Source organism: Budorcas taxicolor, chromosome 14 (assembly GCF_023091745.1).
Source record: "Budorcas taxicolor isolate Tak-1 chromosome 14, Takin1.1, whole genome shotgun sequence".
Lineage (NCBI taxonomy): Eukaryota > Metazoa > Chordata > Mammalia > Artiodactyla > Bovidae > Budorcas > Budorcas taxicolor.
In genome coordinates this window covers 36,634,648-36,661,111 of record NC_068923.1, presented here as the reverse complement: position 1 = coordinate 36,661,111, position 26,464 = coordinate 36,634,648, and the positions used below count along the sequence as shown (strand labels likewise).

At 44.1% G+C, this 26,464-nt stretch overlaps 1 protein-coding gene across 1 annotated transcript in view; it reads right to left on the bottom strand.

The window, feature by feature from the left end:
* Positions 1-17,073: 17,073 nt before the first annotated feature.
* LYN (LYN proto-oncogene, Src family tyrosine kinase) overlaps positions 17,074-26,464 on the bottom strand; it is a 46,886-nt gene continuing 37,495 nt past the window's right edge. The window contains exons 10-12 of the mRNA XM_052651415.1: positions 23,633-23,786; positions 21,662-21,793; positions 17,074-18,463 (exon numbers count right to left, since the gene is read on the bottom strand). Coding sequence (XP_052507375.1) covers positions 18,261-18,463; positions 21,662-21,793; positions 23,633-23,786 — 489 coding nt within the window. The 3' untranslated portion in view covers positions 17,074-18,260. The remainder of the gene's footprint in view (positions 18,464-21,661; positions 21,794-23,632; positions 23,787-26,464) is intronic.

Here is a 26,464-nt window from a genome sequence, read left to right as displayed (position 1 = left end):
CGTGTGAGGTGCTTGTTGTTTGTTGTTCAGTCACTAAGTCGTGTCTGACTCTTTGTGACCCCATGGACTGTGGCTTGCCAGGCTCCTCTGTCCATGGTATTTGCCAGGCAAGAGTACTGGAGTGGGTTGCCATTTCCTGTTCCAGGGGATCCTCCTGACCCAGGAATCGAACTTGAGTCTCCTGCATTGGCAGGCTGATTCTTTACTGCTGAGCCACCTAGGAAGCCCAGTATAAGGTGATACACACCCACTGAACTCCAGAGAGAGTGCCCCTAGCCCCCATCCAGGTCTGGCTATAATGCCATTCTCAAATTCTGTGTTATCCTATGGTGAGCTCTTCTTTAACAAAGAGCTTTTTTCCTTTCTTAGGAGCTTCGGATTGCTGGACATCTGTGGATGGACTTCAGTGAATTAACTTTGAAATTACAGACAGAATTTTGCTTGGGCTTATGCCTGACCCTTCTGGAAAGAAGATCCAACAGTGTCATCAGATTCTCAGAAGGAATGAGATGGGCTGAGATATTACTCCTAAGATGGGCTGGGATCTTACTCCTAAGAAGAGGAAGTGATGAAGGGAGGTCATTAGTCTTCTGAACAGGTTTGGTCTGAGCTGAGCAGGTATAAGCAAACTGATGAGTAAATTGCCAGAGTAACCTTCGTGGATTGAGGCCCCAAGGCAGCCAGGTGTGCACATGGAACTCAAATTACAGAGCTGTCTATACAAGGTCCTGGTTGCCTTCACTTACATACCATAGACATCATTTTATTTTTGTTTATAGATCTGTTCTAATATTTTAAAAATAATTACATAGGATTCCATTGTATGGCTATACTGCAATTTATTTATCTAGCACCTCATGGATAGATATTTATGATTTTTATTCTAGTTATTTTTGGTCATAAACAGTGCTACCCTGCAGATCTTTGTACATATGATTTTGCACAACATATAACAGTATCTTTTTGCTCATTCCCTTCCAGCACAGGATATTGTGATTATCTTTTGGACATTTTCCTGAATGAAAGGTGAAACCTATGTCTTTTACTTGGTGTTTATTCTCTGGAAGGTGTTCATTTACTTATGGATTATCTGTGTTTCTTCTTCCGTGGAAGGTATGTTCACATTTGCCCCATAAATACAATCTTTCTAGAGTATGAAGTGTTACAAGTGAGAAGCCAGAGTGCTAGAGGCACAGCTTCCATTTCACCAATGGATGTGTGATTTGACCCTGCTCCAGGACAAATTGTCCATGTCTCTGTTCTCTCTTTGCAATGATTTTTTGCTGGGTCTGTTAAGGTCAGCTGGAAATCTGATAGAAAAGTTAACTGCCAAAAGACTAACATTGCACTGATGCACTGAATAAAGATTTATTAATACCCGAAGTGATATTCCAGGAAATAATAGGAACAGAGCAGATTAAGAGGTCAAAACTTCTATAACATGACCCCAACTTAAGTTGACTATGAACCTACTTAAGGAAATGCTCATAGCAATCATCATAGTTTTTTTTTTTTTTTAAAGTAAAGAATGCTTTGTTGTAACCATAGATCTCATTATTATCTATAGAAAAATAATCTAATGTCCTGTAGTGAAAACTATTATAAAACTTCAAACGGGCTGTGATTTTTAAATGCAAACTTTGAATTTTATTCCGTGAATAATCTCCCTGCAGGTTTTTGGAAGTTAGTCTATTTCTTTTAATGTGTGCTTGATCCTTTAAGAGCTTATTAGGAATCTGGCTCCATAAGAGGTGAAGGGCTGAGCTCTGTGTTGAAGGCAAGCCTTGGTAAATCATATGTTTGTCTGTAAATTTCAACATGGTTATGATAAAATCACGCTTTCAACTCAATACATATTTGTTTTATTATCTGCAAAGCTAGATGTTTCACCTAACTCAGATTTTGGGAATAAAGGTCAGAATAAACTAGATTGTGGATGGGTGCCAGAGGTAGAGGGGGTCAGGGAAGTACTAAAGAGGATGAGAACAGGTGAAGGGACATTCCAGGAACAAGGACCAGCTTGCAGCTGAGAAAGAGCATGGCATGGTAAAGGGGCTGAGAGAAGTCAGGTGTGGATGAAATACCTAGGCTGGGTTCATGTGAGGAGAGACACAGGACTGGTGATGTAAGAAGGGTTGGGTCATACTTTACCCTAAGCTAAGGAATGTAGCATTTATTTTCCAGCAAAGGGGAGAACATCGGAGTGTTTGGTCAGACGTGTAAGATGAGGGGACCTGCTATTAAGAGTGGACTGCAGGGAGGGGGAAGCCTGGAGGCTGACCGGTGATTGAAAGGGTCCAGTCGAGGCACGAATGCAGCTTGAACTAAAATAGAGGGACTGAGGATAGAGGAAGTTCTATCACTATGAGAGGTTTCAGAGGAAAATGCTACTGCAGTTGTGAGTAGGCTGAATAGGAGGAAGGGTAAATAAAGAGCGAGGCAGGATCTTGAGTGGTGAACGGCTGACAGAGTGTTTACAGAGAATTCTGAAGAAGGGTTTGTAGGGCTGGATCTGACATGTTTGAAGTGGCCGTGTGCCTTCCATGTGTAGAAACTGATAAATAGCTGGACAATGTGGATCTAAAGATTAGGAGAGGAATCTTGGGTGGGGAGGTGGACCTGGGAACCTCAGCATAAAGATGATAATCACAACCATAGTCATAGGTGAGATGGCCCAGGGAGTGTGAGACCGGTGAGCTGAGCTGGACAGAGCCCTGAGCAGACAGATCCTGAAAGGAAGGGAACCCATACGTGGGATCAAGAAAACCAGCAGACCAGACTGAGGGGGACGCGAAAACAATATTTCAAGAATGAGGGAGGTGTTGATTGGTTCTGATTAGACACAAGTCAAGTGAGTCCATTAGATTTAGCAAAAATTGATAAAGGACAGTTTCACAAAGGTGATGGGAATGTGAGGTAGATTACAGAGGAGAGTGAGAGAATGGAGACCCTCGAGCACAGACAAATCTGAAAAGTTAGGCTCTAAAGGAGATAAAATAGACAAACAGCAAGAGTGCAGCAGCGTGTAGTCAAGAGTGGACCTTTGTGTTTCTCAGATGAACTTAAAGGATGTTTAAAGGTTTCTGGGAAGGAAGCAGTAGAGAGGTGAGAGCTGAACACACAGGACGAGGCAATGATGGTGACATCATCACGGCAGGGGCGGGGGAGATGGTGGAAACTAATACAAAGTTCTATGTTAATTATATCTCAATAAAAATACTTTTGGAATAAGATCAGCAATTTCAATTAAGCTTTGCATTTCATCAACAGAAAGACTTTAAAATCCTGCCTTCAGGGCTTCCCTAGTGGTCCAACGATTAAGAATCTACCAACATCAGTTCAGTTCAGTCGCTCAGTAGTGTCCAACTCTTTGCGACCCCATGAATCGCAGCACGCCAGGCCTCCCTGTTCATCACCATCTCTTGGAGTTCACTAAGACTCACGTCCATCAAGTCCGTGATGCCATCCAGCCATCTCATCCTCGGATGTCCCCTTCTCCTCCTGCCCCCAATCCCTCCTAGCATCAGAGTCTCTTCCAATGAGTCAACTCTTCTCATGAGGTGGCCAAAGTACTGGAGTTTCAGCTTGAGCATCATTCCTTCCAAAGAAATCCCAGGGTTGATCTCCTTCAGAATGGACTGATTGGATCTTGCAGTCCAAGGGACTCTCAAGAGTCTTCTCCAACACCACAGTTCAAACGCATCAATTCTTCGGCACTCAGCCTTCTTCACAGTCCAACTCTCACATCCATACACGACCACTGGAAAAACCATAGCCTTGACTAGACGGACCTTAGTCGGCAAAGTAATGTCTCTGCTTTTGAATATACTATCTAGGTTGGTCATAACTTTTCTTCCAAGGAGTAAGTGTCTTTTAATTTCATGGCTGCAATCACCATCTGCAGTGATTTTGGAGCCAAAAAAATTAAAGTCTGACACTGTTTCCACTGTTTCCCCAACTATTTCCCATGAAGGGATGGGACCGGATGCCATGATCTTCGTTTTCTGAATGTTGAGCTTTAAGCCAACTTTTTCACCCTCCTCTTTCACTTTCATCAAGAGGCTTTTTAGTTCCTCTTCACTTTCTGCCATAATGGTGGTGTCATCTGCATATCTGAGGTTATTGATATTTCTCCCGGCCATCTTGATTCCAGCTTGTGTTTCTTCCAGCCCAGCGTTTCTCATGATGTACTCTGCATAGAAGTTAAATAAGCAGGTTGACAATATACAGCCTTGACGTACTCCTTTTCCTATTTGGAACCAGTCTGTTGTTCCATGTCCAGTTCTAACTGTTGCTTCCTGACCTGCATACAGATTTCTCAAGAGGCAGGTTAGGTGGTCTGGTATTCCCATCTCCAACATATCCTGGTTCAATCCCTAATCCAGGAAGATTCCACATGCCTCGAGGCAGCTAAGTCCCACAACTGCTGAGCCTGTGCTCTAGAGCCCGGGAGCCACCACAGTGAGAAACCTGTGCAGTGCAACTAGAGAGTACCCCCTGCTTGCCTTGCCAACTAGAGATCGCTTGCTCAGCAATGGAGAACAAAAATAAATAAATAAATAAATAAATAAATAGAATCCTGCCTTCATACACCATAGGCCTTGTCTTTATACAGAAAAAGATATATATCCAGCCACAAACATCCGTGTGAGGAAGAAATAGTTATTGACAAATTCTGTTAGAAGAATAAATGGGCTTTTATATTTATAGAGGTGGCAAAGGAAATGACACCTAAAGATACCACAGTTTAAAATGGAAAGCTAACCTCTCTGCTGAGCAAGGAAAATAGCTCTCTGGCTGTTTTTTTTTTTTTTAATTGAAGTATAGTTGATTTACATCCATAATTTCTGCTCTACAGCAAAGTGATTCATTTATATACATTCTTTTTCACCTATAGATAATAATACTGCAGTGGACACTTTAAAACCTGTTAAGAGGGTAGATCTCATGTAGGGTCTTTTTTTTTACTATAATTAATATTACCATGTGATAGACCAAGAAATCTACAAACGAAAGGGAGGATGTGCAACAGAAAAAGATTCAGATTGTTACGTCCAGTCAGCATGAAAGGAAGCCAGAGCGCATGATGAGCCTCTTACAGCAGCAGGTGAGTCGTGACCGTGCCTACGTGCAAGCCTGCACAAAGGCAGAGCTGAAAGAGCACAGGACTTAGTACTGGGAGGGATGGGCCTCACTTCTGTTCTTCCTTCTTGTTTGTCCTTGAGCAAGTGGTTTGACCTCTCTGGGACTCGGATGCCAAGTATATACAAGTTGAGGCTAAGTGAGATCTCAGCTTTGAACTCTACAATTCTATGATTATATTAAAGAGAAATAGTTTTTTCCTGATCGTAAACAAATGTGATGCGAACTTCCTCCCATGGCTAATTACAAGAGGACTTTCTATTGCTGTAATTCTGACTAAAGATCTGAGAATACTGGCATTGATGTGCTTGGAGAAGTGCCAGGATTTTTGTTTTAAAGTGGCTACAGCAAAGAATCTAGTAACATTCAATAAAACAAGTTTTGTTTTTGTTGTTAGAACGGAGTTTTAGTAAATAAGAGACACTAACTTATTTTTCACCTTTAAATAAATGTACATAATTGGGTGCTAAGTTGCTTCAATTGTGCCCAACTCTGTGAGATCCCATGGACTGTAGCCCACCATGCTTCTCTGTCCATGGAGTTCTTCAGGCAAGAATACTGGAGTGGGTTTCATCTCTTACTCCAGGGGATCTTCCAACCCAGGGACCGAACCCATGTCTCCTGTCTCCTGCATTGGCGGGCAGATTCTTTACCATGTTGCCATGTGGGAAGCCCTAAATAAATGTATGCAGTACTGAAAATCCCAGGAGATGCACAAACTTTCCCCATGTAATTAATGAAACCTCTCCCTTTTACCCCCTCAAAATATCCCAGTTTGGATGCTAAGATGGAAGGGCACCCTACTGTTAGTAGATTCTTTTCTACTTTGCTTAATTCCAAACCCACTTCAAAGATATTCTTCATCTGGTTCTCAAGTGGCTTCAGATGGGCTTTATGAAAATCAATTGCAGCCAGAAGAGTGGGTTTTTCTCTTTCTTTTTCATTTCCTAGCTGCGGGGTTATTAAGAGCATATTTCCAGCGATCCAACACGCTGATGCGGTTTCTGCTCTGACAGGTAAAGAGCTCAGACGTTGTCATTCCCTCCTGTGATAAGAAAAGCTGACCAACGGAGAATCAGAGGATTTCCCTGTACTCATCTTAGAACTGCAGCCACAGGGCACCCTCCCCCTGAACCCCACACTGAATCTGGAGGGTCTATCACAACCAGAGAAGTCCCTGGAGCAGAAACTGGGGATCCCAAACTGGCAGAAAGATTTAAACCAGCCCTCAGGACCCTCTCTGCCCTCCCTCCCAACCCTGCTTCCTAGAGAACGTCCCTTCCATTCTCCACAATGTTCCAGAACTCACAGCCCAATATATCTTTATGTGTTTTTATTAATTCCAGGGACTCAAGATTGGCATGAAATTTATTACAGCAAATTTAAAGCATTGCACAATTTCACTGCAACTTTGAAGACATTCCCTAGGGATTTTTTTTTTTTTTTTACTTGAAAATTTAATCAAACAACCCCTTGGTCATGAATCTGCCTGGCCAGTTGATGGGGAGTTGTGTTCACACCTGCAGTGACGTGTACTCCAGACTCGATTCAATTACAAATCTCGGAGACCTCAACTCACCTACAGATGGCACTGAATGGGCAGATCTGCTTCCTGTCTATAATTACAGTGACGTATCCAGTTCTGCAAATCAGTGAACAGCTCCTGAAATTGCTATATAGCAAAATGGTGCAGAGTTACATGAAAACTGAAATCCTACTTCGTTCAGTCAACAGGGAAAGGCTTGTATCATCTCTGATTTTCATTTGTTTTTTTTAATCAACTTATAATGGCTGTAAATGGATGTTTCTCAGAGAAAATTTGACTAAGCTCACTGTCAACTACAAATGGGCACTCGCCATAGGCACTTGCCTCTACAAGGCTGAAATCATGAACTACTGCAGCTGCTGACTTTCAACACCTCAGCAGAAATGAGGAACGCTGTGCTAGGGCAGAGGGGAGAAGGGAAAAACTGGCAGAACAGGTCTTCAGGTAGTTTGGTATTTTCAGGAGCCGATTTTATGAGCCCAATTCTTATATCTCCTCGGGTCTAGAAAAGCACTAAAACCCTTCATGGAGACCACTGCTCCTTGTGACTAGCAGAAAGTTTCTGGGAAAATTTGTGCTTGATTGCATGTACTCTCCCATCACCAAAATCACACACATACTGACCTTCCCCCACTGTCTCTTTGGAGTGGTCTCTCACAGCTATCTGAGGTGCTGTCTTCCGGGCTGCAGTCCTCATTTTGCCCCCAATAAAACTTAACTCACAGTTCTCACGTTGTGCATTTTTTAAAGTTGACGTCACGGCCCCTTTCGCTATTGGGAGTTGCAGGGCGGGGGGTGTTTTTGTTGAAACCTCACTCTCTCTGGAGAACACAGACCACTGCAATCTCTCTTCCTCCCTGAGGACCCAGCATCCTTCAAGAGACCATCTTATCACAGCCAAACACTACTCCTTCCAAGCACCCCGGAGACACCAGCCTGCTCCTCTTTGAGCTCCAGCTAGTCCTTCTGTATCTGTTGGAGATGATGGTGGCAGCTGTGCCTCTTGGTGCTTCGTCCTAGAAAAGCTGCCTCTCCTCGGCTTCCCTGGGGCTTTCCCATCCTTTCGAAGTCCCAAAACTGATGCTAAGAGATCCTTGTATGTGCTTAGTTACTCAGTTGTGTCCGACTCTTTGCAACCCCATGGACTGTAGCCCACCAGGCTCCTCTGTCCATGGGATTCTCCAGGCGAGAATACTGGAGTGGGTTGCCGTGCCCTCGGATCTTCCAGACCCTGGGATCAAACCCCAGTCTCCTGCATTGCAGGCAGTTTCCTTAGCTTCTGAGCCATCAGGGAAGCCTTTATATCTGTACATATATATGTGTATATATATATATATTCTTTCTCAGATTCTTTTCCGTTATGGAAGATGACTTCCTAACCAACGGATACACATCTTACAGACATAATCTCTCCAGGGGTCTATCTTAACATGCCTTGGTGGTTAGAAGACTACAAAGAGTGTCAATCAAATTAACAACTGAAGTGATTTTTTCCATCTATTCCATATGCCAAGTATATAGGAAAATATGGGGGAGGGGAATAAATTTTTGCCATTTATATTCTAGGCAATCTGCTACTTTGATTATTTGCAATTGAAATGTGCCAGTTATTTCAGCTGTGTTTCTTTTTTAATGACATATTTTGAAAAAACATTCAGGTTTATAACCAATATATGTTAGTTAATAATTTCAATTTTTTCTCTTGAGATGTTTTAGACCATAATTGACCTCATTTTTCCTCTTTCAGTCTTTATTCTTAATAAAAGTATAACTTTATGAATAACAATCCGATATTAATATAAGCATGGACTTATTAAACAAGGGAATTTTATGTAAGTGTTAGGGTAAAGTTAAATAACACAATATTAATATATAGCTTTATGGTTTCTAGAACAGACACTTGGAATTGAGAGATCTCAATTCTGCTATCTTAGAAGGCTTATTTCGTAACTTTTTAAAGTGGCTCTTACTGACTTTTTCATCACTTTGTATTTCTGATGAGATCCTTTCATACACATTATTATTGGACTGAATATTTAAAATATTTTATAAACAAAGATTCTAGTGCGAGCTTGTAAGTGAAACCAAGTTATCGCAATTGATGGCTCAAGCCATTTGGTATTAAAAGGACTTCTGGGGAAGGTGGGGGAAAGTGCTTGCATTTCATTTTCTTTCAGTTTTGTATTCGGATGTAAGGTAAGGTATAGCTGATGAAGTAACCAGACCGCCTCTGGTTCACTTATGTGACAGAACACTAGATGGCACTGTCTTCCTCGGGGATTGATCAGAATTCTTTTTCAGTCCATTTGTCAGGGATATGTTTCTTTTGTGTTTTCCAGAAATCGGATAAAAATATTCCCTTCACTTTGTTCTTAATGAAGTGTTACCTTTGTGAATAAGCCTCTACACTTGAGACAAAGCGGACTGTTTGAATAATGTAACTGAGTAAATGCCGGGTTGGTAGCTCTTTATGGCTTCTGGGAACCAAGACTCCTGGAACTGGTTTACTTTTCCATTGCTGTTGATGCTAATGAACTTTAGAACAGTTTCAGGTTTACATAAGCATCTCAGAGCTAGTACAGGGGGCTCTCATGCACTTTGCCTCCAGGTCCCCATTATCGCTCCCTTACTTTAGTGAGGCACACTTGTCCCAGCCGATGAAGTGATGTTAACTTACTATTAGCTGAGGTTCAGACCTCATCCAGTTTCCTTAGTTGTTACCTCATGTCCTTTTCCCATCCCAGGATCCCCTCCAGATGACTGCTGGCCATGTTGCCACCCTGTCCCCTCGAGCTCCTCGTGATGGTTGCCAGGTTACTGACTTGGTGAGTGTCTGGTGCTCCTTTGGTTATGGATTTAGGGGAGGAAGACCACACAGGTGCCAGGCCGCCTCCTCGCCTAGTGTCAGGGTGCACAGTGTGCTCAGGCATGTCTGACTCTGAGACCCCATGGACTGTAGCCCACCAGACCCACGGGATTTCCCAGGCAAGAATATTGGAGTGGGTTGCCATTTCCTTTTCCAGGGTGCACACTATTTAAAACATTAATTTATTTTTAACTGGAGGATAATTGCTTTACAATATTGTATTGATTTCTGCCATACATCAACATAAGTCAGCCACAGGTATATGTATGTCCCCTCCCCCTTGAACCTCTTTCCCACCTCCCAACACATCCCACCCCTCTAGGTTGTCACAGAGCGCTGCTCCCCATGTCATTCAGCAAATTCCCACCTGCTATCTATTGGATATATGGTGATGTATATTCTTCCGTGCTGCTTTCCCAATTCATAAGTGTCCACAAGTCACACTATCGATGTGATCAATCACTGTGTCCATTGACCTTCCTCTCCCAGCTGAGGGGTGCTTGTCAGGCTTCCTGTTTCCCCACCGTCAACGTGCCTTTCCCCTCCTTTTCTATACTTTTCTCCTTGGAAGGAAGTCACTGCACAGTGAGAACTTGAGGAGGTGGGTGTGATGATTCACCTCTTGGAAAGTGAAGTATCTATTATATTAATCATCTGGAATTCTTCTGCAATGGAAAAATTTCTCTTCTCCTCCATTTATTCACTAGTTTATTTATTTATAACAGTGTAGACTCATGAATATTTATTTTACCCTCTGGGTTATAACTCAATACTACTTTATTTATTTTGTTACTCACATTTTTCCAGCTTTGGCCCTTGGGGGATCTTTCAGTTGGCTTCTGTGTACCTTTGACATACCTCCATCAATGTATTTTTTTTTCTTTTTAAGCAGTTCAGTCTACAAATGGGATTTCACACCATTATTCTGTGAGCATGACTTTTCCATTACTAGAGTAATATGTTAATAATGAAAACTGAAAGATAGATGAAAATAGAAAGAAAAAGAAACAGTCCACTTTGTTTAAAAAGCCTTCGTTACTTTGTCAATCTTTGTTACTATTCATGTATTCTCCGAAAGTGTTTCTTTTTTCATTATTATTTTGCATACTTTTTTTCTTACATTTCCTCTTTAAAAAACAGGTTTACTCATTCTTTGTAAATAATTTCATATCCTGATCATTTCTATTTAACAATACATCTTGGATGCTTTTCCCATGTTATTACATATATTTTACTTGAAATGTCCTCCATCGAATTAACCTTTCCTTTAGAGTTGAATTGGCTCATAAGTCTCTTCAGTGTGCAATTCTGGATGCAGAACCGACCTTTAACACATAGGGACTGAATAAACTATCTCTCAAAATTATCTGTTTCAACGTTTTAGAATTATAGTGATAAAATGCGTACATTTGAGCCTACAAGTTCTTTAAGCACTTTCTCCTTATTTCACGTATTTAAGATTGCTAAGAGTTGAGCAAGGTCCAAGGAGAGCAGCCATATTTTTGAAGCCCTTGATTCATGTTTGGATTTTACAAAATTGGGCAAGCTGTATGAGGGCAGCCTAGGAAAAGGAAGGGGAAGATGTCGTCCAGACTACGCAAATAAGCCAGGGATCAACAGCCAAGAAGCTAAGCAAAATGAGCTGCTTAGTAAGAAACAGGCTTTTCATAGAAATGATGTCTAATTCAGAGCCTGGGTGCTGACCTTCTCAGCACAAATTCTTACTCCTTTACTGAGAAATTATGCAACTGACTCAATTCCACATAGTTCAAGAAAATACAGGAAGAGATGACTCCACATCCTGGGTGGTACTAGTCACCTTATCCCCTCAGGAGCTCTCCTAAGTGGGCAGAACAGTTAGAACTTGTATTTTTCCCTAAGATCTCTGCTTAATCACACCACCATGCTATCTGAAATATTCATTAAACAGTTAACACAGGTGACTGAAAACAGAAAACACCAGAGGCTAGACTCTTAGACATTTAACCAGAGGTTGTGCATTAAAGGAATGAAATTCAATTTCTGTCATTTTTTGTTTTAAAATTATTTTTCTCTCCAAGGAGAGAGTTCAGCCCTCATTTTGTATTATGTGGCATAATAACACGGAATTTCTTTCTCGGGTTTCACATTCAGAGGTTAAACCTCACGCACATCATCTGTGTGTCTGGCGGGGAATCCTCACTGCCCCACTCACCCCCAATTCTCCCGTGAGGAGCTCACAGGGTTTTCACTTCATCTTGTCTCAGCTTTGTCCTTGGGGAGCTGGGGGTTCCTATTTTCTCATCCACAGCTCTTGTTCCAGAAATTTGTGTATGTGTGAATTCTCTTCTCAGAGGACTTCCTTGTTATACTATTGATTGATAAGAAGAAAAATATTTATTTTTTATTTGATTCTCTGGAGTTGAGGGTTTTCATCTGATTTTTAAGTTTTTCACACTGTCCTTTTCTTTATTTCCTATTACAGAGTGAGCAGCTCTCTGGAATATGATTGGGATATTTTTAAAGCTGTTGACAGATGGGGAGCTGTTGTTCAGAGAGCTAAGTGACAAATAACTGTGGATGTGTGTGTGTGGCGGGGGGCATTTGTGTTGGGGTGTCCTTAGAATGAAGTGCATTCCAACCAGCCAGCACCTGGCATGCTCCCTGGCACATGCAAGTGATCCACACCTACCTGTTGACTGAATAAATGGACGAATAGCTGGTATTGTATTGTGATATGATTCCCGAGCTTGAGATCTTGTGGTTGTTGTTAAGTCACTCAGTCGTGTCCAGCTCTTTGTGACCCCATGGACTGCAGCACGCCAGGCTTCCCTGTCCTTCACTGCCTCCTGGAGTTTGCTCATGTCCATTGAGTCGATGATGCCATCCACCATCTTGTCCTCTGTCACCTCCTTCTCCTCTCTTGGAGCCAAGGGTGGTCCCAGAGAGGGATCCCAAGAAGGGAAGATGATGCTCTGTCCCAGAACCAGAAACTCAGGGGTGGGCCAGGAACCTGTGATGAAGAGGCGATTCCGAGGCCTCTGAGACTGAGAGTCATGCCCTAACTCTACAGTCTGGGGGCTCTGTCCTTTGATATCCACCCCCCACTTTGCTGCCCTCCTCCCCCCCTCGCTTCAGCCTCTCTCTGAAACCCCCTGCAGCCTTCTCTTCTGCTGCCAGCACCCTGTCCCTCCTCTAAGCCAATCCTGAAGGTCACTTCTTTACAAAGCCTTTTTGCTGTTTGTCCAGGTCTGTCTTTGTTACCAGCCCCACCACCTCTCCACAGAAAGAGCCTCTTCACCTCCCCCCCCCCCCCCCCCTTATAATCGTTTTCCTACACTTGCTTGATCATCACTGCCCTTGTCCCCTTAAAGCCGGCCACCTGAAACTGAATTCAGTGAAGCACTGTAATGAATGACCGCTAGTAACTACAGAATAAGGTTCTTTCAAACTAAATACATTGACAAGAAATTAGGAGTGATGATCCACTTTGGGGAAGAAGTGCCTTACAAAGAAGGATTCAAATCCTTTGACAGGGCAAGTGTTTTAACATCTGTCACCTGTATCCCCTTGCTCACATCAGAGTGACTTCCAGGGCAGTTAGATTTGGGAGTCCACCATCAGTGATCAGAATTGAACGGAACGCCCCCTTGTGGTCTTTTGTGAAAGAGCATCTCCTTTTGTTTGCGGTCTTTGCCCGCTACTGCGCCCATTATCTATTTCAGCAACCACAGTTCACTGGCATCTTTGTGGTCACTAAAACCACTAGACATTTCTTCCCATTTGAACTTCGAAGTCCCAGGCCTCCCTGAAGTGCATTTGATCAGAGAGTGTTTTAATGACTATGTTGCTTCAGAGCTTCCCTGGTGGCTCAGACAGTAAAGAGTCCACCTGCCAAAATAGGAGACTGGGGTTTGATCCCTGGGTTGGGAAGATCCCTTGGAGGAGGAAACAGCAACCCACTCCAGTATTCTTGCCTGAGAATTCCATGGACAGAGGAGCCTGTTGGGCTACAGTTCATGGGGCCACAAAGGGTTGGACATGACAGAGCAATTAATACACACACGTGTTGTTTCAAAGAGATGCATAAATATTTTGCATCTTGCAACATAGCTGCATTAAATAAGTTTTGAGTAACCACAACCCCCATGTTGGTCAATTTGAACTGGACACTTCTCTAACACTAAGGCTATCGCCTTAGCCCCGGACGTCCAAAATACCCCAAACCACGCATATTTAAAGAACTCATTTGGTGGTAAAACCCGATCTGAAGCTATGTATAGGCTATATTCGCTCCACTTCCTATGAACTCCGGCATTTTTCCTACAGAAATGTTTTATTTGTTTAGTGGTTTCTTCTCCAGTGTTCACTGAGAGAAATCCACCAAATATTAAGTATATTTGTTGTATTAAGGGAAGTCGCTCAGTCGTGTCCGATTCTTTGCGACCCCATGGACAGTAGCCAACCAGGCTCCTCCATCCATGGGATTTTCCAGGCAAGAAAACTGGAGTGGGTTGCCATTTCCTCTTCCAATTTATTGTATAAGCCTTTCAAGTAAAGACAAAAAAGCAAACCTTAAATCAGAAACACATCTGACCCTGAGGTTAGCAGATGAGGGCTTAAGAACTTGTGTGAGCCCCAGCATAAAGTGTAATTTAAAAATGCACGGATTTTTTTGTTTTGTGACATGGTATTGACTTTCAGTGCTGTAAATAAAGCCACCTTTGATTCTAGAAGTTCTATATTAATAGGGCACAATGACCAATCCAGATTATATCTGAAAAATCTTATCAGTGGCCTAGAGATGGAGGCCCAAGCCTGCCCCTATCATTTCCAGATTTAAGGGAAACATTCGCGATCACTTGGTGACCATCTTGAGGACCCTGTGACATTTTTGGCATTTGCTCCTACTCCAAGTATTTAGATTCATAAGAATACAGGAAATTAAACTGGAAGGCTTCCCTCTTACACATCTCTCAGATTAGGACTTTCTGGGATAAATTTTCATCAGTTTAATACAACCTCAATGTCATGAAATGGAGTACAAATGTTATCAAAGCAATTCATTCAAAAGCATAGTTTCCATAAGTTGTCTTTTTAAAAAGAGTGAATGGTGAGTTAAATACTTGCATGACTTTTCTCCCCAAATTAAAATTTTTAGAAGAAATTTTTTCTCACATCTGTCTGGACTTCAAGTGGGGCATCTTATAAGTAGTTCCTTTACCTGCTTAGAACATCTAGCTGAGTCACGAAGATGCCACTGTGAAGAAATTTCACTTGTTTTATTTTGCAAGAAAATACGAAGAGAAACCACTCTGTTTCTTTTGTGGCCCTGAATGCAACTGATTTCTCAGCCGTGAATAAGTGACCCTAATGTCCAGGTATTCCAGAGTGACTGTGTGAGTTCACAGTGATCTTTTTTTTAAAGTGCCAAAGCACTGAATGGAGAGAATGGTGGGTGTATGGGTATCTTTGTGTACCTATAGTCATTACTGCCATCAGGAAGAAAGGCAAGGCACCCCCAGTTCATCAGAAAACCTCATGTAGTCAAAGCACAGAGATAGAGAACTGATGTCTCATTCAACCAGCAGAAGTAGAAATGCAGGTACAGAATTGGGGAAAAGGTGGGTGGTGTGAGAGAATCTCTGATGGGAATTAAGCGTGGGCATGGAGAGTGGCTTTAAAATCAGAAGGGTGGGGGGCTGACCCATAGGATGAGCAATTGTTTTAATTCAGTTGAATTTATTAGATGCTGGTGCTTCGTGTCCTTTTAGCTGCAGCTTCCTCGGCTATAGTTGGTTTGAGCAAAAGGAAAGCCTTCAGCACAGGCAAGATGAGAAACGAGCTCACATTTAACTTCAGTGCCCTCGATCTGTCACATTGTGTAAGCAAATATGGCCCCTCCTCTAATCAACCCTCTTCTGCGCTCCTGGGTGTGGTGTGTCCCCTAAAGGCAGACCCAGATATGCTTTACTGGCAGGATTCTGACAGCACCCCGAGAAGCCTTCTGGAGGGCCTATGGAAGCACCGAGTGTCCCCTCCTCCCAGGGACACGTCAGGGCTACGAGCTCTGCTTTAGGTTCAGCGAGCTTCCTGTTCGTAAGAAAGGAAAAAGCCACACTTCCTCCTCCGTCTTCCTCCTCTACTCCTGCAGCCACCTTTGGGAAGGCAAGCCATCTAGGGAAACAGAAGGTCTTCTTTTTGAGCAGATCACTTTGCAGTACAGGTCAAAGCTGGGGCTGGCTCTTGAACCTGGGCATGCGCTGTGCTCACCTTAGATTCCTGGGAAGCTTTTAAGTTCACTGACACCCCTGTATCTCCCCCACCCAGTGGAGAACAACAGAGTCGGGCTCTTGGGGGTGGAAGTGGGGTGGCCATTCTGTTTTTCAAATTCTCAATAATGGCCTGGGATATGAAGATGTAACCAGCCTGCACGTCTCTGTGGACCCCGAGATTAAACAAGAACCTGCCCAGGCCCTGGTTCTGCCAGTCAGGAACCCTAAGAGTGCGTGTTGTCTGCCGAGCACCACCTAGTTGGACGTCGAGAACAAGCGAGGAAGCCCAGGTGACAGCAGAGACGCTGAAGGCAAAGGAATTCAGACTTGACCTGGAGGTGGGGTGAAGGGTGGGGGGACAGTTGAATGTAAAACTGCCAGAGGAAGCAGAGTGGAGAAAAACGAGGTAAAGGTGAATTTAGTCACTTCCTAGAGATGTTGTTTTGCTTTGGGCATTCCTTATGCTTTCTTGATGCTGGGTCACGTGTGAGCTTCTGAAATGGAGTGTGAACAGGTGTGTGTATGTAAAAAAATGCAGCGTGGTGAGTCACGTCACCAGCTCTGCAGACATTAGATGGTGATAACAGTTCACCTTTGTGAAGGTGGCTCTTGTGAGTTGAGAATTTTAGAATACTTTACAATGGACATTTAAAAAACATTATATGGGAAAGGAAGTTAAAAGTTAGGGGAAAGCAGAATATTTCATCCTTTTCTCCAGGCACCCAACACCTAGGCAACACATACAAAGTGAAATTGTAATGGTGCTTGGTAGATAAGCCCGGTTTCCCTGCTGGCTCAGTGGTAAAGAATCCACCTGCCAGTGTAGGAGACACAGGAGATGTGGGTTTGATCTCTGGGTTGGGAAGATCCCCTGCAGGAGGAAACGGCAACCCAGTCCAGTATTCCTGCCTGGAGAATCCCATGGACAGAGGAGCCTGGTGGGCTGTAGTCCATGACGTCGCACAGAGTCAGATAGGACTGAGCTACTGAGCACACACACATATACTTTACTAAGCCTATTTGAAAACAAATCCTATTGGGCCCCCCGACAGGGATGATGGGTGTCCAGGCCACCAACTCCTCAGTTCTCCAATCTGAAAACACTCAAAGGATGGAGGCAGAACTTGTACACATTTTTCAAATGATGTAATCAATGGAATCACCTCCCAACCCCCACTCCCCCACCAACTGGTACCCATTTTTATATTGACAGTTGGAAATGTTAAACATCAGTGAAAAACTTGAGATGTTACTGACCCAGGTGTATTAAAATAAGATCAAAAATAGAAATATTAGGTATATACACAAACAGCATAGGTGAAATGTGATATGACATAGCCTTTTCCATTCAAGCTACAGTAGAAAAATTTAACAAACAAAACCTCTATCTAATTGCTCCAGTGATTCAGAAAAGCCTCCTCACTCATTTAGTTTCCAGCATAGCCTCATATAAATAGACTCACACAGACCACACAAAATTTAGAAAAGATTGCTGAATCACAAAAATAGCCCCTGAATACGGCATTTTTACTTCCTAGAGTACAACTAAAATGAATACTTGATCAATAAAATAATGTTCAGAATCATTTGAAGCAGTAAAGAAAGCTCTGATGTTTTGTAAGGCCCTAGAAGTTCCGCAGAGATTAGAATCATCTTGTTCGTCCAAACTACAAGGTCCAAAGAAGTCTGGATAGAGGAAATTGTGGAATTGAAAAGCTGGACTGTTAAAAAACATTCCTTCTATTGGGAGAGCAGTTCCTGAAGCTCCCTTCCAGGGGAGCTGGGCAAACCTGGGTGGCTGGGGAATCTGCGTGGCTTAACACAGTGGCCCTGCCTGCTTGCTGATGACTCTTTCAAGGAAAGAGATTCCTCTGCCCAGCTGGGGTTCTAAGTGATCTCCACGGAAGGAAGTGCTGACCAGTCCAGATTTCAGGGGGTGGGAGGTCACAGAAATCTGGGAAGGACATGGAAGCATCTGACTTCACCTGAAAAATCTAACAGGTTGGATTAGTAGATTTTTTTTTTTTTTAACAAATTAGCTCAAGCACAGAGAACATACAAGGAAGTGCAATGAAGACATCTGGTTATTTCAGTTGTGCTCCTGTCTGTGATCTACCGAAATGGCCTCCAAACCTCTGAGTCACATGCCCCCTTGTAAACAAGAGGCCGATGTGGGTGCACTTTGGTGGGATAGGTGTTTTCTTCTCAGAAACCCATGTCCGGGTGTTGGACTCGCAGAGCCAGTGTGCCTGCTGAGTGCAGGCTGGTGGACATATTGCCCTTGAGAGGAGACTCCTTTCCCGTGGAAGAAGTCCTTCCTGAGTTTTAGCCCTGTGTGAAGGAAGCAAGGACAGCCGGGGAAGCCAGCCCAGGAAATAACTAGTGACCGGGGATTGTTGTTTTTCCCTTTGGAGGGAGGTGGCGGTCCCGTGCACGGCTTGAGTCCTCGGCACTAAGGCTGCTGCTGGTACTGGCCCTCGGTGGCCGTGTAGAAGTCGTCCAGCACGCTCTGTAGGTAGTCGAACGTCGGCCTCTCCTCTGCCTTTTCCTTCCAGCACATCTTCATGATGTCATAGAGCTCATCCGGGCAGTTCTCCATGCGGGGCATCCTGTAGCCCTGCGACAGGGCGGTCATCACGTCCGCGTTCGTTCTCCCTGGAGGTGAAAAACCCACAGGTACCGTTTAGAAGCCTGACCGACGGTCACGTGATGCAGTGGTACCCACCTCCTTCATCCCTGGTTGGAGCGAGTGTCGGAGGATGCTGCGGGCTGAACTGTGTTCCCACAGTCCCCGCTCTCCTGGAAATTCCTATACTGAAAACCTAGCCCCTAGGACCTCAGAATGGAACTGCGTTTAGACATAAGGCCTGTAAAGAGGTGACCAAGCCTTTAGGGTGGGCCTAAGCCCCATTTGACTGGTGTCTTTATAAGAAGAGGTGATTAGAACATGGGGATGCCAGAGAGAAGACAGATGGAGATGTTGTCTCAAGGGCCGAGGATGAACCTTGGAGAAAGCAATCCCGTCAACACCTTGATCTTGGACCCCTAGCCTGAAGAACTGTGAGAAAATACATTTCTGTTGTATAAGCGATTCAGTTTGTGGTATTTTGTTACAGCAGCTCTCAAAACTGGTAGAGGGGCTAAGGACATTTCTGTAAGCAACGTAATCCTATAAAGGAGGGCAGTACAAAGAGGCTCTAGGCAGCATTCAGCTGCCAAAGTAAAAACCAGTGAACGTGATAAGCAGAAGACAGAGCGAGTTCTCTTTAACGACAAAAGGATGTTGGACCCGACAGATCTTGTGAATAAACAAGCCCAATTCTAACATTTCATCTCACTGTCTTTTGCACTATTTTTTCCCCCCAGCTTCTAATGGTAATTAATTTAAAAAAAAAAAACCATCATTTTCTCACCCATTATCTCCCAATACTTTTTCAAAATCAGCTTTTCATTGCAAGTTTACTTAGAGAAGTCAGGATCCTTAAGTGAGCTAGACCAACTGTTTCATTTCCACTCCTCAAATTGTCCTCAGGACAAGAAGAGGCAGAGCTCGGCAGGCTCTGGGGAGGGAACCAGCATGTCTGCGTGCTACGTCACTTCAGTTGTGTCCGACTCTTTGAGACTCCATGGACTGTAGCCCACCAGGCTCCTCTGTCCATGGGATTCTCCAGAATACTGGAGTGGGTTGCCATTTCCTTCTCCATGGGATCTTTCTGACTTAGGGATCCATCCTGTGTCTCTTAAACATCTCCTGCACTGGCAGATGAGTTCTTTATAACTAGCTCCACCTGGAAGCCCAGGGCACCCACTATTCCTGCCGGGCTCTGCAGGATTGCTGACTGTGGAGGATGGCTTTTACTCTAATCACTTGTCTCAGGTTAGCTCAGACACTGAACTGTCCGTCTTTGACACTGAGAAGAGCTTTAAGGGGGAAAAAAAGGTCATTTTAATAGTATTTTTCTCCATCATTAAAATGGGATAATAAAACATGCTAATTCAGCCATTTTAGGAGGCTTCCCTGGCGGTTCAGTGGTAAAGAATCCGCCTGCAATACAGGAGACCTGGGTTTGATGCCTTGGTTGGGAAGATCCCCTGGAGAAGGGGATGGCAACCCACTCCGGTATTTTTGCCTGGAGTACCCATGGACAGAGGAGCCTGGCGGGCTACCGTCCATGGGGTCGCAAAGAGTTGGACACAACTGAATGAATAAACAACAACAAAAACAACAGGGGCTGGAGGTGGGTAGGTGGGTCGGGGAGTTGGGGTCTAATGGGTACAGTATCAACTTGGGAAGATGAAGACGTTCTGGAAATGAATGATGGTGGTAAGTCCAGCAGGTGAGGGCAAGGTGGCCAGGATTCCGTAGGAGCCAGTGATGCAGCTCTGGGCCAGAATCTCCTTCTCTGAGCCCCAGAGCCTCGTCCACACATCACTGTGGAGCGTGCAATACCTACCACACAACACTTGTGAGGTTGTATGTTTACTGATCAGGTGTCATATATAGGCAAAGTATATAATCTTTCTCTATAGCTTGTAGATTATAGATAGATATCTGGGCTGATTCAGAAATACCGTCCCCATTTTGCGGTGGTTTTATTCATTAACTTCGGTGTCTAGAGCAGAGCAACCATCAGAATATGAAATCTGGCACCGGAGGGTTTCACGGGACCGTCAGCCCACTGTGTAGGCCCCACCCAAAGGCTTCCCCCTCCCACCAGCCCTCCAGGCCCAACAGCAGCAAAGGTGACTAGGAGCCTGGAGGCCACATCACTGCTCCGCCCCAAAGTCTCCCATCTCTTGCAAAGTCAGAGGTGAAGCCCCTGGGCAGCCTCTGAGGCTCACATCCGCTCCACGTCATCCCCACACCTCCTGCCCCTGCTCGGGACCTGTGCTCTGGCTGCTTCCCCCATGGGACACCCAGCCCCGGACAGCCCCTGGGGCTCTCTGTCAAGGCACTGAGTCCCTGCTGCTACTGGATCGCTTTTAGAACCTGCAACCCACCCCCCTATCCCAATCCCTAAACCATCACACCCTCCCCCAACAGCATACTTCCCATCCTACATATGGTCCTTATTATCAGTGATTATTATAAATGATTGTAATCAATACTCAACTATTAGCTCTCAAGGGAGGAGCTGGGACTGCTCCATCCAGCACCTTGGGAATGCTTAGCACCCTCAGATTTTTGAATGAGGGAATGATTTAAACATTAAAGGTTTACTTTTAAACTGGCCATATCCATTGATTTTGTGGAAAGCCCAACATTAACAAGAAAGAGAAGGCTTTGGGGAAAAGTCCCTCTGCTTCCATGTTCTGGAAAAGGGAGGGCTGGCAGAATCTGGCTGGGAAGATGTTAGGCATCTGGAAATACTGAATGACGTCCCCACAGCCAGTAAGCTGAGGATGTGAAGAATCATTTGTTTGCAGACAGAGGTGGTTGTCTCTTGAAGTGGCAGAGACTCCAAAGTACATTATACAAATCTCTGTTTCAGAACTGACCAAGCAAGAATCACACAGCATCATTTCTATGTCCGTTTCCTCCACCGTCCGGCGCGGGGCTCGGGAGGAGCCCCGTGTCTAGTCCTCCAGCCATGTTGCTTCAGCAATATCTGTGACCGCGCCAGGCACACTCTAGGCTGCTAGTGGTGGAATTCATTAGTGGAGCGAAAGATATGCACTCAGACACGAAGGCGGAGAAGTGTCTAAGCATATTTTACAATACCTTCCACTAAAGACAAAGTTCTCACACCCTTGTCTTTCCTCTGGATATTTGTTCATCTTTTTTATGTCTCATACCACCCGGCTTTTTTCTCATATATATCCTGCAAATGGAAATAGGTAAGTAAGCAGTACCTGGGTAGGGAATTTTCCCATAGGTGACAATTTCGTACAGGAGAATCCCAAAGGACCACACATCAGACTTGATGGTGAAACATCCGAAGTTGATTGCCTCTGGAGCTGTCCACTTAATGGGGAACTTAGCACCTAGGGGAGAAGACACAGGGGCTTTACTTGGGTCTCTGAGCTGAAACGAAAAAGTCACAGGCGTGTGACTCTCACACTTTCCTTCTTTGAGGGGGAAAGTTTTGATGATTTATTTTGAATGGGTAACACATGCATATCCCAGGTGGCTCAGTGATAAAGAAGCCGAATGTCAATGCAGGAGACCCAGGTTCAATCCCTGGGTCGAAAAGATCCCCCGGAGAAGGAAATGGCAACCCACTCCAATATTCTTGCCTGGGAAATCCCATGGATAAGAGGAGCCTAGCAGGCTACAGTCTATGGGATCACAAAGAGTCAGACAGGACTGAAGCTGCTGAGCACACAAACACACAGAGGCCTGTCAAATTCTCCAAAACCAGTGAAATAAATTGATCTCCTGGGTCTGAATCCTGGCTCTCCCACTTACTGTATGGCTTCAGAAGCTTCTGAGCCTCTCCTTTCTCCCCACACACAAGAAGGGAACAATACACTACTTATCACATAGGGCTACCGTAGAGATAAATGAGGTAGTGTACGGGAGGCACTTAGAACAGCAGCTGCCCCACCGCCTGCTGCGGCCGACTGCTGGCGCTGTTGCTCGGCTGCTCAGTCGTGTCTGGCCATCTGCGACCCCACAGACCGCAGCACACCAGGCTTCCCTGCCCTTCACTACCTCCCAGAGTTTGCTCAAACTCATGTCCACTGAATAGGTGATGCTATCTCACCATCTCCTCCTTTGCCACTCCCTTCTCCTCCTGCCCTCAATCTTTCTCAGCATTAAGGTCTTTTCCTTTTACCTACTTCTTCTCCAACTGTTTTCCCTGACCTGCCATTTTGCTGAAGGTGATTAAGGCCAAGGATAAATGATAGTCCACTAAAGAGTTGCCGAAACTTGAGGCAGGAGAACCACCTTAAGCGTGACAAATGCAAGAGATGTTTCGCACATCAAAACAATGTTTTCAGTCTGTTTGTCACAGCTATGAATTCTGTGGGCACCTTCCAGAAATAACACACATGTCGTTAAATTAATCCTTAACAAGTCTTAGGAATGTCGAGGAAGTGCTTGACTCTTTCAGTAGAGAAAGCACTGCAAAAAACCCCCAAACACTACCCACTGAACTTTCAGGAATGAGACTGTCGTAGTCCTCAGATCACAAACAACACAGAACAGTCTCCAGCAGGAGAGGCCAGTGCAGCGCCAGGCAGGCCGGCCTCGAAGCGGCAGGCCAGGGACTCGGGGTTTCCACGTATAATATGGAACGTGGGGAAATAAAGGAGTGTGTTTTTGCAGTGTTACATTTACTTCTGTGTGTGTGTGATAATTTTCATGTTTTAATTTGTATTGGGTTGGCTAGAAGGTTCATTCGGGTTTTTCCACAAGATGCAATGGAGAAACTGGAACGAAATTTTTGGGCAACACGACAGTTAAAAGGCCAGAATACAGCCTTGAATAGTATAGTATAGAATTATCGTTACAAATATTTTTTCTACAGTGAAGCAAAGTGTACCTCATTGGGTGAAAAGCTCTGACATGTAATATGAACAAAGAATTACGATTCTGCCAAGCCTCTTCTTGTTTTGCCTTGCTTAATTAAAATACAAATGACAGCATTTTAAAATTTTATAAAAGTATCGTACAGAGACAATCGAAAGGGTAATTTTTTAAAAAGAAAACAATTAGGATATACCACAAACTGAAACTATGGTACATTTTGAATATTGTACCAAATTAATTCTTTTTTTTTTTTTTGATGCCTATTGTAATTGCTTTGTTAAAAATAGGCAAAAACAAAACAAAAGTAAACAATAACCAAACACCTAAAGATGGCTCTGGGAACATACCTTCTCTGGCTGTGTACTCGTTATCTTCAATCACTCGAGCAAGACCAAAGTCTGCGATTTTGCACATGAGAGACTCGGAGACTAACACATTAGCGGCTCGTAGGTCCCGGTGGATGTAGTTTTTCCTCTCGATGTACGCCATTCCCTCGGCGATCTGGAAACAGAACAAGGCTTTCCTTTAGACGTTCTACTTAGGCCCAGAGAGGAAAGTCAGAAAGCTTCTGAGTTCTTGTATGATATTCTGAAGGTTCAAGTTTTTCAAAGAGAGGGTAAATTACAATCGCCCCCTTGAGTCCTCTCTAAAATAACTGCTCCTCCAAATCTCCAATGATGACAATCAGTCTCAACATGATTTTTTAAGTTGTCTCAACCTTTCTGAATGTGTGGAGGCCCTTTTGAAGACTCTGTAGATACGAGGACGTCATTGTCCCAGCTTTTCAGAAGCGAAAACAGAGCTGGGGGAGTGATGCGCTAACAGACCCAAGAGCAGGCTGGACCTGTCACCACACATTCATGCAAGAAAAGTTGATTCTAGATTCCATTAGCCAGAGTAGTCTGATTTCTTCCTGCTGTTGCAAAATAGAGAAACAGAGCTGGATTTACTGGTGTCCCTGTCACCACCTCCCTGCTGTCCAGGTAGCTGACTGCCCACAGGACCCAGGCTTCAAGCTATCTCTGCACAATCCCTCCAGGATGAGCAAAAGAGTCACCCAGACACAAAGCTGATGGATGGCAGGAGAGAAGCAATGAGCCAAAGATAAAACAGGGGAGGTGAAACTGCTACGCAGCACTTACTGGAAAATCGGGTTAAGGAATTAAAACAGGGTTGTTTAGGAAAACATTACCAAATTATTAAGATAAGAATCAAAAAGTAAGAAAGGAAGGGAGGGATGGAGGGAGGGAAAGGAAGGAAAGAGAGAGGGATGAGTGAAGGAAGGGAGGGCGGGAGGAAGGGAAGGACCAAGGTGCTGTGTCTGGTGAGCAGTTAGAGGGAAAACTAATTAGGATTACTTCACACAGGAATGAGTGTATTCTGCAGATTCTACCTTGAATTCCAGGCAGCTCAGGGTGGCGGACTTGACTCCTTCCTAACTCCATCCTCAACGGCATCCTCCTTATCACTCATCAAAGGCCAGTTCAGCCAGGCGCTGCAGCTCAGCAAAGGCTTAGCTCCTTACTACATGCGATGCTTCTCCTGACTCCAATGACTACAGACTGGGACTATAGACTCCAAAGACTGGACTGGGAACCAGGAAGAGCCGAGGTTTGCTGTGATTCCAACGCAAGCTGGACACTGCATCAGGGACCCTCGCCAGACACGTCTCCAGGACATGACCCACCACTCCGAGGAGCCCAGGGACACAGGCTGAATCTCTAACCACGGGCACCAAGGACTCACATCTCTCTCATTCTCGGTGACGGATCTGAATGCTCAGCTTATGAAAAGCATCCTGGGAACTTGTTGGTAAGGCTCTTCTTACATACTCACTGAGTTCTGCATTTACACAAACCTGAATGCATTTTTAAAAAACATGATTCTCTGAAATAACAACAGACTTGCAGCAAGTCTAGCTTATTCTGGCTTTCTTTTTCATCTCAGGGTTTGTTAAGAAGCTCATATTGCAAATAATAATAATGGCGCTCACTGAGACAAAGATTCGAAACAACAGCATTCGCCAAGTGGAATAAACAATGGATATGAGAGCGTAACAAAAGCTTTTGGATAGGACTTGTTCTGAGGTCACAAAAGACTACAATTCTCTTTTTATATAAAATGTACTATTTCCCTGGTCTGTATGCATTGGTCTTTCTGGGTTTCTTTCTTTTTTTTAAACCTTAATCTTTTTTTTTCTTGGTTGTTGTATTTACTTTGACTAAAGTAAAACCAGCTCTATTTCTCTATTTTGCAACACCAGGAAGAAATCAGAGACCACTCTGGCTAATGGAATCCAGGATCAACTTTCCTTGCGTGAATATGTTCTACCTCCTCTGGGCCACTTAGTCTAGCAGCTGTCAGCACGGAAGAAAGAGCTGTTGCATAAATACATCACCCCCAGGCTCAGCCATTTGCTGGGACCCAAGGAGGGAGGGGCAGTGCTCACCTCCCACTTTCTTTTTAATTAAATTATAGTTTATTTACAATGTTCCAGTCACAATGTACCGCAAAGTGACTCAGTTATACCTGTATATTGGATTGGCCAAAAAGTTCATTCCAGTTTTCATAAGAGCTTACGGAAAAATTGAATGAACTTTTTGGCCAACCCAATACATGTGTATTCTTTTTCAGATTCTTACCATTATAGGTTATTACAAGATATTGAATATAGTTTCCTGCACTCTACAGCAAGTCCTCGGTGTTTATCTATTTTATATATAGTAGCATGGATCTGGGGCTTCCCAGGTGGCTCAGTGGGTACAAAATCTGCCTGCAATGCAGGAAATGGGGAGATGCAGGTTTGATCCCTGGGTCGGGAAGATTCCCTGGAGGAGGGCATGGCAACCCACTCCAGTATTCTTGCCTGGAGAATCCCATGGACAGAGGAGCCTGGTGGGCTATAGTCCCTAGGGTCGTGAAGAGCCAGACACGACTGAAGTGACTCAATATGCACGCAGGCATGCACACAGCATGTATCTGTTAATCCCACCAGCTTGGGAAGGGTGAATTGTGAAGGAATTAGGTGGAGTTGCTCAGGTCTGATGAGGACAGAATCTGATTCAGGAAGATTCCTTTGCACCCAGAGGTATTTTACATAGATGATAATAATAATAATAAGGTGGCTGATTGACAGGTAGATAGATATATAGAGAGATGGTAATAACCATCACTTCTCC